The 12,500-nt window shown below is 40.9% G+C and overlaps 1 protein-coding gene and 1 long non-coding RNA gene across 11 annotated transcripts in view; one reads left to right on the forward strand and one right to left on the reverse strand.

Moving 5' to 3' along the window:
- LOC138019832 (allatostatin-A receptor-like) overlaps window positions 1–12,230 on the forward strand; it is a 21,042-nt gene extending 8,812 nt beyond the window's left edge. For 3 of the 10 annotated variants that reach the window (XM_068866748.1, XM_068866749.1, XM_068866747.1), the window contains 3 exons: window positions 871–986; window positions 4,398–4,538; window positions 8,769–12,230. In XM_068866748.1, coding sequence (XP_068722849.1) covers window positions 4,530–4,538; window positions 8,769–9,743 — 984 coding nt within the window. In that variant the 5' untranslated portion in view covers window positions 871–986; window positions 4,398–4,529 and the 3' untranslated portion in view covers window positions 9,744–12,230. Of the gene's footprint in view, window positions 1–870; window positions 1,092–4,397; window positions 4,539–8,768 lie in introns of all 10 variants that reach the window. The other 7 variants (XM_068866754.1, XM_068866753.1, XM_068866750.1 and 4 more) reach the window with 3 other exon arrangements.
- LOC138019833 (uncharacterized) overlaps window positions 11,463–12,500 on the reverse strand; it is a 29,392-nt gene continuing 28,354 nt past the window's right edge. The window contains exon 5 of the long non-coding RNA XR_011126240.1: window positions 11,463–12,456. This is a non-coding gene — a long non-coding RNA (uncharacterized lncRNA). The remainder of the gene's footprint in view (window positions 12,457–12,500) is intronic.

Here is a 12,500-nt window from a genome sequence, read left to right on the forward strand (position 1 = left end):
GGCCTCGTTGCCGGATGTAGTTTATTGTTAGTGTTAACTAAACACTAACTTACCCAAGTTTTAAGTTCTGATTTTAAAAAGACACTTGTTTATTTTAGCTGGAATTTTCTTATTTATTGGTCCGCCATTACTAACTTTAAAATCTTGAGAGAGCTGGGTCGAGGAGGAAATGACGTCAAACACTCACTAGTTTAAGAATGCAATGCGTGTGTACGCGGCCTAATTCATATGCAGCACGGGAGTTTTGGGCTTTCAGACTTTTCAACCCGTGTTTTGCATATATAATAAATTGCGTTTACACGCTGAAATTTTAAGCTATTGAGTAAATGACGTCATTTTCTTTAGATCCAACCCTCTGAGTTTCAATCGGCCAGTTTTGAACGTGAGTAATGAACCATGAAATCCAAAACTAACACTCAAAATAAACAGCCTTTGGATAAAACTCAAAGCTCAAAATTTTGCCAGTTAGGTGTTAAGCGAACACGCTTTCAAAATCAGAAGAAAAAAAGGAAATGATTTTTTGATCATAGTACCACTTTAAATAACAATGACCACAATCAGGTTTCTTGAGCCGGCGAGACTGAGCACCTCCCAGCAAACCATTGTTGTAACGAAAACCATGGTCATTGCTGTCTAAGGTCTTCCTCGGTAAAACGGGAAATAGGGGACTGTGAACAATCTAGGAGATATCAAGTGTAATTAGAAAATGAAATTTTCTGTTGATCTTGGAAGGACTTTCTATCCGGCTATAATCAGTGAAAGTTTAAACGAGCAATATAGTTTTCGAATTCTTGGACCATAACAACTAACAACCAGTTTATACGATTCAATATCAAACTAAAATGAGGTCCTTTCATTTGATTTACATAGGTGTTGAATTAATACAACCGGCTGAAATGAACTGAAAACGACGATGCAGGTTTACAAATTATGATACACAGACTTCCTGGATAATTTCATCTAATACTAGGAGTTTCAGTGTGAAAGTGAGTGCTGGCGTGGAAACTGGGAGCAGTGACTGGTATTTTTCTTAAAACAGCTGCAAATTTTTGAAGCAAGAGGGTACCGGAAATGTGCGTGAAAGAAAAAAGGTTTGAATATCTTTTTGCAAGGTGCGTCACCCGCTCATTCGAGTGCACGCGCGAGTGAAGCTACAGGCCAACACAAACGGATTTAGGTGACCATTAAACCGTGTGTGTACAATTCTCGTTGTTTTCGTGAATAGGGGATGTTTATTTATTTTCCATATGTATCCATATGTATAGGAATTAGGAGAAAGGTGAACGAAATTAGCGGTATTTGTTTACTTTGCATCGTGAGCTGACGCGAGCAGCTTTTAGAATTGCGTGTGTGGCTTTACGAAATAGTTTCTCCTTTTTTCAATCAAATGAACATATTCTGTCTTTAGATACAGTTAGGGTAATCATTTCAAGACGAAATTTGGCTAGATTATTAAGTACCCATCGTAGATTTCTCACATTATGTTTTCCTCCAAAATAACGTTAACGTGGCAACGATATAGACCTAATCGGCTAACTCAATGTTGTACCCAATTCAAACCCTTTGGGAATAAAACGTTTTGTTCCAGGTATTTCCATATCATTTAAATATGAATGCTACATTATCATGCAAATACGATACACAAAGAATCTTACTCCAGGGAGATTTGAATTGGGTACAACATTGAGTTAGCCGATTAGGTCTATTAGGCATTTATTTGAGCCTTAAAAATCAACATATGTTGTTTTTTTTGGAAGAAACGGGATGGCAAAATTTTCCCATTCAGTGTTACCAGATAATGTTAGAAATACTCTCTAAAATATTTCAAATTCAACAAAATCTGTAGGCCAGTTTTTCGGAAAAATCAGTTTTTTTGAAACGTCTTTAATTTTTTTTAAATTTGAAAGACAAACGTTTTAAATTAATCTAAGCTAACATGCAAAAAATGAAAAAAACATTCACCGTCCGGAAGCAGAGATATAAACGAGTAAAGTTGCAAAATTAGGAAAAATGAGGGGGTTACAAATCGGCATTTACGCATGCGTCACGCGCTCATTCGAGTGCACGCGCGAGTTGAGCTAAAGACCAACACAAACGGATTTAAGTGACCATTAAACCGTTTGTATAGAATTTTCGTCGTTTTCGTGAATAGGAGATGTCTATTTATATTCATATCTATAGGAATTAGAAGAAAGGGGAACGAAATTAGCGGTATTTGCTTATTTCTTGTGCCCCATTTGAATTACGAGCTGACCCGAGCAGCTTACGAATTGCGTGTGTGACGCGGGCGCGCTCAGCCGAAAACCCTTTCGAGCCTCCTTAAGTTATTTTTAGACATGGCGTCCAGTTCTTCCGAGGATGTTACTCGCGTGATGCGTGGACTGCCCAAGCCACTTTCTCGAAACTACCTGAGAGAAATGGCTGGAAATGTGGTGAAAAGTCGTTTATATGTTTTGATTTCCAAGAAATGCTTCGTAGCAAAGATGATTTCTGCACTCTCAGCTGTCTTTTTGTTCGGCTGGGCCTTCGTCAGCTTTGTGCTCTTTGGCTGTTTTTTCGTTATTTTGCCGTTTATCCGGTTTTAGGGGAATTTTGCGACGGCAACGAGAACGTCACAAATTTGCATATTTAGTGGGCAAAAACAATAGCTTTGCACACCCTGCACGTGCGTTTTTTACTTTTGTCCATTTGTTTGCCGTCGTCAGCAAAACAACAACGTGAAATAGCCAAATTTGAAGTTTTATGAAGAACGTCAACACTTGAGGATAAATTTCCATTTTCTACCCTAAATTAAGTGCCATTCCGACCAGTGTCATTTTTGAGGAACTACCACACCCTTGTCATATTTAAAAGGTTGAAATAGTCATGAAGTGATTAAAATAACGCGAATTTATATTTTGACATGACGTTCTCGTCGCCGTCAGCGTTGTCATTGCTTAAGGACGTTCGCGCCCAAAACGTTCCCACGAACAGATTTTTTAAAACTTGCCAAGCAGAAAGGTAATGATCTACTTTTGCCAAAAAGGCAAAAAAATGGGAGGTCGCCGTGCTCGTTTTCGAGATCATTATTCTGTCTTAGAAGCTTGCGTTACTTTAATCCGATCTTAGCTTTCAACTGTCAACAATAAAAAAGCTACATTAGTGAAATTTAGATCAGGTAAACGTACTCAATTCAACATAACTAATATAACTAAACAACCTTTTGCAGCTGATGTCTTTTTCTGAGGCGAAATAGACCTTGAAAAACGATACATACTAGTTCAAGAAAGAAAACTATGGTCGCACGAGAGCATAAAAGGCGAAATATTTGTAACTTCTCATGTACAGATTTTTTTTGTTTTTTTCTTAAAATGGACAAAATCAGGAGAGGAAGTGATCTACGGAAGGAAAAATGGGGGTCACAGAGCATTCAAGAGAGTAAAATCGCTGCGAAGTTCTCAAAGCGATTGTCTATTCACACTGTCACGCCATTGCATGACATTTCCGGGAAGACCTGGGTCCACAGCTATCCCATGATGCCACATGCTTTCACGTTCCATTCTTGTGGAAAATGTTTGCGCCTTTAGCATCGTGTTTACCTTCCTGGTCTGCGATGAATGACGTGTGCTTGACACGCGCAAAAAAATGCGCAGTAGCAATGGGCGCGAACGTCCTTATAAGCTAACAAGCAAACCGCAACGGCAACGGCAACGAGTACAATGGCTGTGTAAGCGTGGGTTGTAATCCTTTGTTCATTTATTTGCCGTTCTTTACAAAACAACAACGTGAAATGACCACATTCTGCATATTCGAGAAAACGTGAACTACGACGGCCAATTTTTAGAAATTCTTTTCGACGTTTGATGCCGTCTCTATATTCTGTTTGGGATATTTCTGACAGTGGTAGAGAACTGAATGAATCTAGATTCGTAGGTTGAATATAAAGTGGCTGTTTCAATCGACGTTGTCTCCGGCGTTGTTGCCATTGTTCCTTAAACTGCTTATTGCTGCCTTGGCGGCGAGCGTCTATCTGTGTAAACTTCGGCGTTTGTTCGCTTTGCACTCGTGTTTCTACTCATTTCTCTGCCGTTCATTCAGTTGTTATTTTTTGTGCAGACTAAGTCTGTCTCTTATTTAACTAGTATTTAAGTTTCGAAATGTATTAAAACATAGCAAGAGCCGAAGCTCCTTTGCTTGTGATTAAAATATCAAAGAAGACATCCTCACGGCCTTGGAGGTTTCTCTTCGCTTTTAAACGAAAAGAAACGAAACATAAACAAATCCTCCTCGAAAACATCCACGCAACGCGCGAGTAACACCCGTGGAAGAACTGATAATAATAATAATAATAATAATAATAATAATAATAATAATGATGATGATGATGATGATGATAATAATGATAATGATAATAATAGACATGGCGGCAAATAGCGAGGACGTGTGAAGAAGTTGCTCTTAGAAGTTACAAGGGGAAGAAGGGGAAGTCGAAGCTGAGAAAGCTGAAGAGGCTTTTCTGGAGCAAGAAAAAGAACGAAGACGCTAGAAGGATGAATAGGGTGAGTTCCAACTAGACCCTGGAAGAGTATATGCGAGTTTCAAAGAGACTGTGAAAGATCCAGTTATGAGCATGGGCAGCAGGATAAGGAAATAACTCAAAGACTATTCATGGGTGTGAACGAGGCGTCAAGTTTTTGGAAGGCTCTTTGGGAGTCAGAAGGGGACGGAAATATAGAAGCAGAGTGGCTAGATGAGATCAGATGTGTGATGAGGGAGAATATCCCGGTTCATCTACCAGAGGGATCTTGAGCAAGCTAAGAGAGTGATATTGAATAAGAGGAACTGGAGCTGAGTGCCCCAGGCCCACACCGCATCGTGAACTATTGGTGGAAGAGAGTGAACATTGTCCATGATGGGATTGCGAGAGCATCTCAGGCTATAGCGCAGGAAGACCAAGAGATTCCGTTATGGTTTGCTGAGGGAAAGTCTTCGCTTTTACCAAAACCTGGTGAGTTTACGAGCGCCAATCAGAGGCCTATCACATGCCTTAACACTATTTATAAGTGGTTTACGTCATGTGTATTGAAGCCTGTAGACAGCCATTTGGTAGATAACGATTTGATGGAGGGAGATCAGCGTGGAGCAAAGCAGAATTGCAGCGGGACAACAGACAATTTACTTATCGACCGCATGGTGTGTCTTGATAGTCAGCGCGGGCGACGAAATGTAAGCATGGCGTGGATTGATGTCCGGAAGGCCTACGATTCGGTAGACCATAGATGGCTGAGGGAGATGTTTAGCTTACATCGCTTTCGTAAGTGGATCGGGAGATTGATAGCGAGACTCAGTGATAAATGGAACACCAGGATAGTTGTTAGAACCCAGGAGGACTTGGAAGCGTCAGAGAGGATCTCTTTTCGCCGAGGTCTCCCCCAGGGTGATGCCTTGTGTCCCAAACAGTTTACTCTATGCCTAAATCCCATCGCCTGGAAGTTACGGGCGATAGAAGGCTATCGTCTGTCTAAAACGCTGAATGCAAACATCACTAACCTGTTGTATGTTGACGACCTGAAGGTTTACGCTGCATCGGAAGGAAAGTTGGAAAGAGGATTGAGAAATGTTAAAGGGGCCATGAACCCACTAGCGTCAACTGATCTGCTATACCTCTCAAGACAAGCCGGTGGGCGAGGATTGAAGTTGGTCGAGGCAGAGTAAAAGGCTACGAAAATCAAGGCAGCGGTGAGGCTTTACCAAAACAAAGACCCAACCATCGGTCTCGTAAGGCAGTTTGAGGAGAAAGCGGACTGAGAAGAAGGGTAGTAGGCGTTCCTTGGTCAGATATGCACAAACGTATGCAGAGGAGCTGGGCATGAAATTAGAGTTACAGTTTATTTTATATATACTGAGATTTTCGCATCAAATTTTGCTGTGTGAAAAGGCGTTTCGGATTTTACTTCGACCAATCAGAGAGGCGAGACGAGTTTCTCACACGTGAAAAAATCGTTTCGTCCAATCACAAACAACGGTTTAAGCGAATTGTGTTTTCGCGGGCTTTTTCGCGGTCATCGCGGTCATTACAGTACCGCCCTACGCAGTGACAAACTAAACTTTTATTGCCTTACCAATTTGGAATTTGCTTAATTCGTTATTTTCAAACGAGCAGTTCCATATTTAATTCAGAATTGAGATGTTTGCTATCCTTTGCACCAATTATGATTTTTGATTGGTGATATTTTCACATGTCGATTTTAGTAAAAATTTAATTTTTCGAAGAGAATTTAATACAGGAGTTTTGTAATTATTTTAGAAAACTAATTAAAGCTGGATAAATAAATTACAGCATGGAAAGCGCTTTGTACGGGATTTCACCTTCGTTGGTTTTGTATCAGAAATCTCACTCGTTCGCTGCGCCCACTCGTTCGATTTCAGATAGTTCACCAACTCGTGTGAAAATCCCGTACGCGCGCGCTTTCCATGAAGTAATCTCTATACCCGCTACCATCAGGGTTATCAGACGAAGCTGAGAGTATAGAGGGGAAGAAGACTACACCGTGGGTCAAAGAAGTTTTGCTTAACAAACGCTGTGAGAACATTCGACAACAGAGATGGCAGGGGAAGCTAGTGACGGCAAGATGAAAAGAGGAAGATCTGGATAAAGAGTGCTTCTCGTGGTTGGTGGAGTAGAGGATGGCGCCGACGCACTCAATAGCAGGGATCAACGAGTTATACGAGCAGCTATTATCAACCAAGCTGTACCACTCTAGGAAGACCAAGACTCGGGAGGACCGGGATGCCACGTGTAGAATGTGCGGGGAGCTCAAGAGTCCGTGGGGCATGTGCTTGCGGGTTGTAATGCACTTGCCCAGACAAAGTACCTTGCGAGGCACAATGCAGCACTATCTTCTAATAGAAACGACCCCTCCTTGGTACTCCCCAATACAGCCAAAACCAGTGTACGAGAATAGCCAAGTTACAGCTTACTGGGATGTCCGTATACGCGTACAATACAGAAGTAAAAGCTAACAGAGTAGATGCACGTTTTGTAGACAAAGGAAGCAAAATCGTCACTTTACTTAAGAGATGAGCTGCCCTTGGACAGAAAATCGTCACCAGAAAGACCAGGAAAAGACACAAAAGTACGCTGCTCTACGCTAGGAGCTTAAACAGCAATACCCTGGATTCGAGATACGTCAAGCCAACTCAATTGTAAGTGTCTCAGGGGGATACTCTAAGAACGTTGGAAGGAGTGTTAGAGAAACGTTAGGTGCAAAGAGAGAGAAAGAGAAGTCCACCGCCAGATGCAGAAAGCTGTCCTCAGCGCCGGTATGAACATCGCCAGAACCTTTAAGGTTCTTAGTTAGCTTAGAACTCCCGCACAAGCCGCCAGCGAGCTACTTATAGCACTCATATAGTTTTTTATAATGTATTATTTATCTAGATTATTGATTTTAAGTGACTTTTTTTCCTTTTATAGTAGATTAGCAATTTCACGTAATTTTATTATGTAAATAAGACCTAGGCTAGCCACGGTCAACGCCAATCCTGAGTGAGTAGGATCGGAAACCAGACGTGTATATGCTGCCATAATAATAATATTAATAATAATAATAATAATAATAATAATAATAATAATATTAATAATAAGGATGATGATGATGATGATGATGATGATGATAATAATAACATTAATAATTTATTACATTTATGTGTTCATATTTACCATGTTGAGAGATGAAACGTGCAGAGAGATTCTGAACCCTGGTGAAGTGCTTTAGCGTTGACTCTGGCAGACCATAGACAATTGCATTGCAATAATCAAGTTTAGATGTAATCATTGTATGAACCACTGACTTAGCTGTAGTCTCATTAATACAGCGTCTGATCTTGAACATATTTTCAGCGTGCAGAAGCATTTCTTTGCGACATTTCGTACATGTTGTTTTAAGGTTAAGTCACTGTCAAAGTCAACACCCAGAAGGCGAACACACTTGGTGATATCAACTTCCTCGTTACCAACAGTGAGTGATTGTAGTTCCATCAGATTACGTCGAGGTCCCTACTGCCATTATTTCAGTTTTACTGTCGTTTAACTTCTGCATGTTGGTTGACATTTATTGCTTGATCTCAGCAAGAGGAATTTTCATCTTGCACTTCGTCATAGAAACATTTTCCGTCGACAACGCGATGTTAAGTTGGCAGTCATCTGCGTAAGCACGGAACGTGACACCAAGACTACGAGCGATATCACCAAGTGGGACCATATACATTGTGAACAGTTTTGGGCCTAAGACTGACCCTTGGGGCACCCCAAAATTTTAAACCTTAAATGGCCTTAGAATCAGAGAGTATTCCGTCAATGGCGACTCTCAGCCTCCTTCCATCTACATAGGATTTGATTCAGTGATGGCATCAACCAGTAATTCCAAAGCCGCAGATAAATCCAATGATATAAACAGAACACACTCGTTACGATCGAGTGACAGTGTGATGTCATTGTATATCTTGCACAATGCCGACTCTGTAGAGTGGCTTGCTCGATAGGCAGATTGCATAGGTTCGTCGAGGTTGTTGGTACTTACAAAAAAAAATTAATTAAAAAAATTAAACGTCACCAGTCTGCTGCGCTATTCCTTAGTGGTGCATCCCTCCTAAGAAAAATCCTGGATCCACCCCTGTATGTTGAATCGAAAGATGGAATCAAACCAGTAGAAACTTTCGGCCCGGCTAATAAATGAAGAGATTCTTTACCATGAACCGTTTTAATCTTTCCCTTAATTTTCGTCTTTTAGAATGCACGAGGACAAGAGAAAAGGACAGACAACTTGAGAATGCCGAATGAAACAGGAACACATGATGCTTCGACGAGGTTGAATAACACGTGGCTTGCAGTTTACGTCACTGAATTTGCCGTCATATTTCTAATAAACGGCTTCACTATCATCACCTTTGCAAGAAATCCCCATCTACGCAAGCGCACTACGTACCTGATCATAAACCTGGCTGTGGCTGATTTACTGGTGGGGGGATTGTCAGGGCCCTTGCATATTTACCATACCCTAACCTTTAAACCTGACAGTGGATTCAGTTGGAGAAAATTCACAGTGTTGTACTTCGACAACGCGTTTACAGCTTGCTCCCTGCTCAATCTTGCCTTGCTGTCGTTGGAACGCCTCCATGCAACTATTTTTCCTTTCAGACACTCTCGAATGATGAACTCGGTTTACTTAAAAGCAGTTATTTGCATTTGGCTTTTAGCTCTTATCCCAGCGTCCGTAGATGCTGCGCTATTCCTTACTGACTCAAAAGCCAGCCAAATCGTTTGGGCTTCACTCATTATAATTGTCCTTTTGATCATTATAGTCTCCTACATGATTATTACTTTTAATGTAAAAAGAAACGTCCTTCCACAGCTATCTGGTGCAAGGGCCTCCGATAGGAAGCTGACAGTCACGTTGTTCATCGTCACTGCTCTCAGTACACTGGCTATTCTTCCGTGGTTTTTTGACGCCGTCCTCGGTGTAAGAGGATTCAACGGACTTTCCCCAACGGCAAAATTAAATATCCACCAGTCCATAAATGTCTTGTTCTACGCCAATTCCTTTGTAAATCCTTTAATTTATACCTTACGAATGCAAGAGTTTCGGAAAGCCGTGCGAATCTGGTGTCGCAAGACTAGTGAGAGACAACGTCAGTCTTTCCAGATGAGTTCTATATCACGGATAACAGCATTGCCGGATGCTCAAGTTCCGGTCAACAGTAGTTGAACTGACCACTTTGAAGATAGCTCTCAACTGAACATAGGGAAACACGAAATATCTGCCGTGATGCGCTAATCACATCCGACTTTAGCTAATCTGGTGGAGCACGGTTAACGCTCACTATATAAACATCACGAGGAGACCCATTTAAGCCAACTTCCTCTTTACAACATACCGCCGGCGATTGTTTGCTCGGAGATATTCGGAAAAAGACTGAGATCTCCGGCAGAATTCGACCCTACGACTTTCCGATTGATAGCTCGGATCCTCTACCACCGAGCTGAATTTTCATTCGGAGTGTTTGGGTGAAACGTATTCCGTGATACTGCTAGAACTGATGATGAATTGTTCAAATGGTGCATTCACGCAATTATAGCGAAGAAGAAGGTGACATTGCTGCTGGCGTTGGGGCAAGGATTGTTTTTCCTGTCCGGTTAGGGTTCTGTGTATGTTTGCATGAGAATTTTATTGAGAGGCTAGGGACACTCGAATGACATTCATATATAGCCTGTATTTCTGGACTCCAGTCATTTTGAACTAACGAGAAATTAAAATTAAGAGGACACTCAGTAATGTACGGTTTCCTATAAGGGACATGCATTCCAAAAACTATATACTTATCTAGCATTGCTACTTATTTTCTAGCGGTGCTACTTATTATCTAGCAGTGTCAATTACAAGTACTCCGGCTTCCCAATCGACTCTCACATCCGGCTACGGGCGGATCCCTTCCATGGGGATAACTTGTAGTTATGGCACCAAAGCTGAAAGAGGCGGTCTTCTATATTTTATCAGCCTGTCTTCGAGGGAGATGTTCAGCTCCACAGTACATTTCTTTCGTTCCACAGACGGCATTTTGCAGCGAATAATCCCTCTTGGCCTTATATGCCTTATCTCGCAGTTACATGTCGCTGCACTGTGAATAGTCAAGATGCCAATCACCTACTCATGATTGACTTAAGTCATATTTTCCACTGCCTGCTCAGCTGACACCGAAAATTGCTTTTATCTGTCATCGACCGTGGACTGAGAAAACTTTCAACAGTTACTGTACACTTGCTATGGAGCATCCCACGAGAGGATGTCTCATTGTAGCTCATTGTAGATCATTAGCTAATTTTAGCTTGTAATGTAGCTCATTGTAGGTCATTGTAGATCACTGTAAGCCATTGTAGACCATTGTAGGTCATTGTAGTAGGTCATTGTTGCTCATTGTTGGTCATTCCTTGTTTTAGTAACTACGATTTGTTTAACCTTTTTCACTGCACACCAAAGATACCGCATGTAAGCAAATGGCTCGTTTCTCGTAAATTAAAAGATGATTTCTTTCCAGAACTGAGAAAAAAGATGAAGATGATTAGAAAAGCTATTATCACTGTCTAGTGTTGAGTTGTTCTTAAATTTCAAAAGTTAAAATCTTGTACCGAAGAAGTTGGGTACACTGAACTCCCTCAAGAACCGTGTAACTTAATTTTAGTCGTATTTTTATTCTCTCCGCTAGAGGAGGAGGAGCGTTGCGAGACGAGACTAAAAACGGCTGCGAGGGAGACTAAGGGTGGGTTTGGTTGTCCCTTTTCCGGAATAGGAACACATGGAATAGAAGTTAGAAATCCTTCGTTTTTACGGAGATTCACATGAAAATTGTCAAACACTTGCTAAAATGCTATTTTCAACATATCTTTATCATCCTTGTTGCTTCACAACGCCAGACCTACCATTTTAAATCATCACTTCACGTATTCTCATTCCGGAATAGGGTCAATCGAACGCGCCCTAAGTTAAGAAAGGAAAAATAAGGAAACGAAAGAATCTTCTGGTGTGCTTAGGGAATCTGCAAAGATTGTGAATAAACAGCAACTGAAACAGGAACCTTGAAGGAAACCATTCGAGAAATGATTATAAGCGACAATCAGCCCGGAGGTCAAATTTTATAATGCAATAGAGTCTGTTTCGATGGTTTTGTTCAGGTTTTTATAGCTGTTTCGTGTGTTCCGGTGGTTTCATTTCGCTGGGTTCGTTCCGTTGTTTCAGTGGTTCCGGTGGTTCCGTTTCGGTGTTTCGAGTTTTAGTACATGCCATCCTGTAAATGCCAAGAAAGAAAGTTTTATTTTCGCTCTGCATTAGAAAGCCACATGGCCTTCTTTAACAACACCTGTGATTCGCTATTAAAAACAATAAGCACAAACCGCCAATGAAAATAGAATGAGAAGTAAACTAGTGCCCAGGACAGCGCAAGCTAAGGCACAAAGGACGCCTTGTTCTTTGTGTAGCCCAATTTCAAGGTAAATAGACGTCAGAAGGCCTGTAAAGGGAGTGTAAATGTTTCTGTACTTCTCTCGTTAGACCAGTTTATATCCATCTTTATATCTATGCCTCAAATATTCTTACTTTTAAATGCTTCATAATAATTACATGTATATTACTTCCAACAAAGGCACTTGCGGATTAGGCTTCCAAAGCATGACTTGTTAAAATAAAAGTGAAATCTTGATGTATGATACAATGTACTTCAATTTTGTTGGGTTTAATATCAGCACTTTCACCATGTGCACCAAATACTTCAAATGACACTTCTTCATCATCACTTTCCAGATGCACTTCATCAACTTTAGAAGGCACTCTTGAGACTGCGGCAGTCAAGGAGGTCTTGAGTGTTGTTTTGCACTTGGAATTTAACTTTGGGCCAACTTTTGCTCTTTTAATTCTGGTCTGGTCATCCCTTTAATATGAGTAAAGGAAAACAATTGCTTTAATTAACATATA

The sequence above is a fragment of the Montipora capricornis genome, chromosome 10 (assembly GCF_036669925.1).
Source record: "Montipora capricornis isolate CH-2021 chromosome 10, ASM3666992v2, whole genome shotgun sequence".
Lineage (NCBI taxonomy): Eukaryota > Metazoa > Cnidaria > Anthozoa > Scleractinia > Acroporidae > Montipora > Montipora capricornis.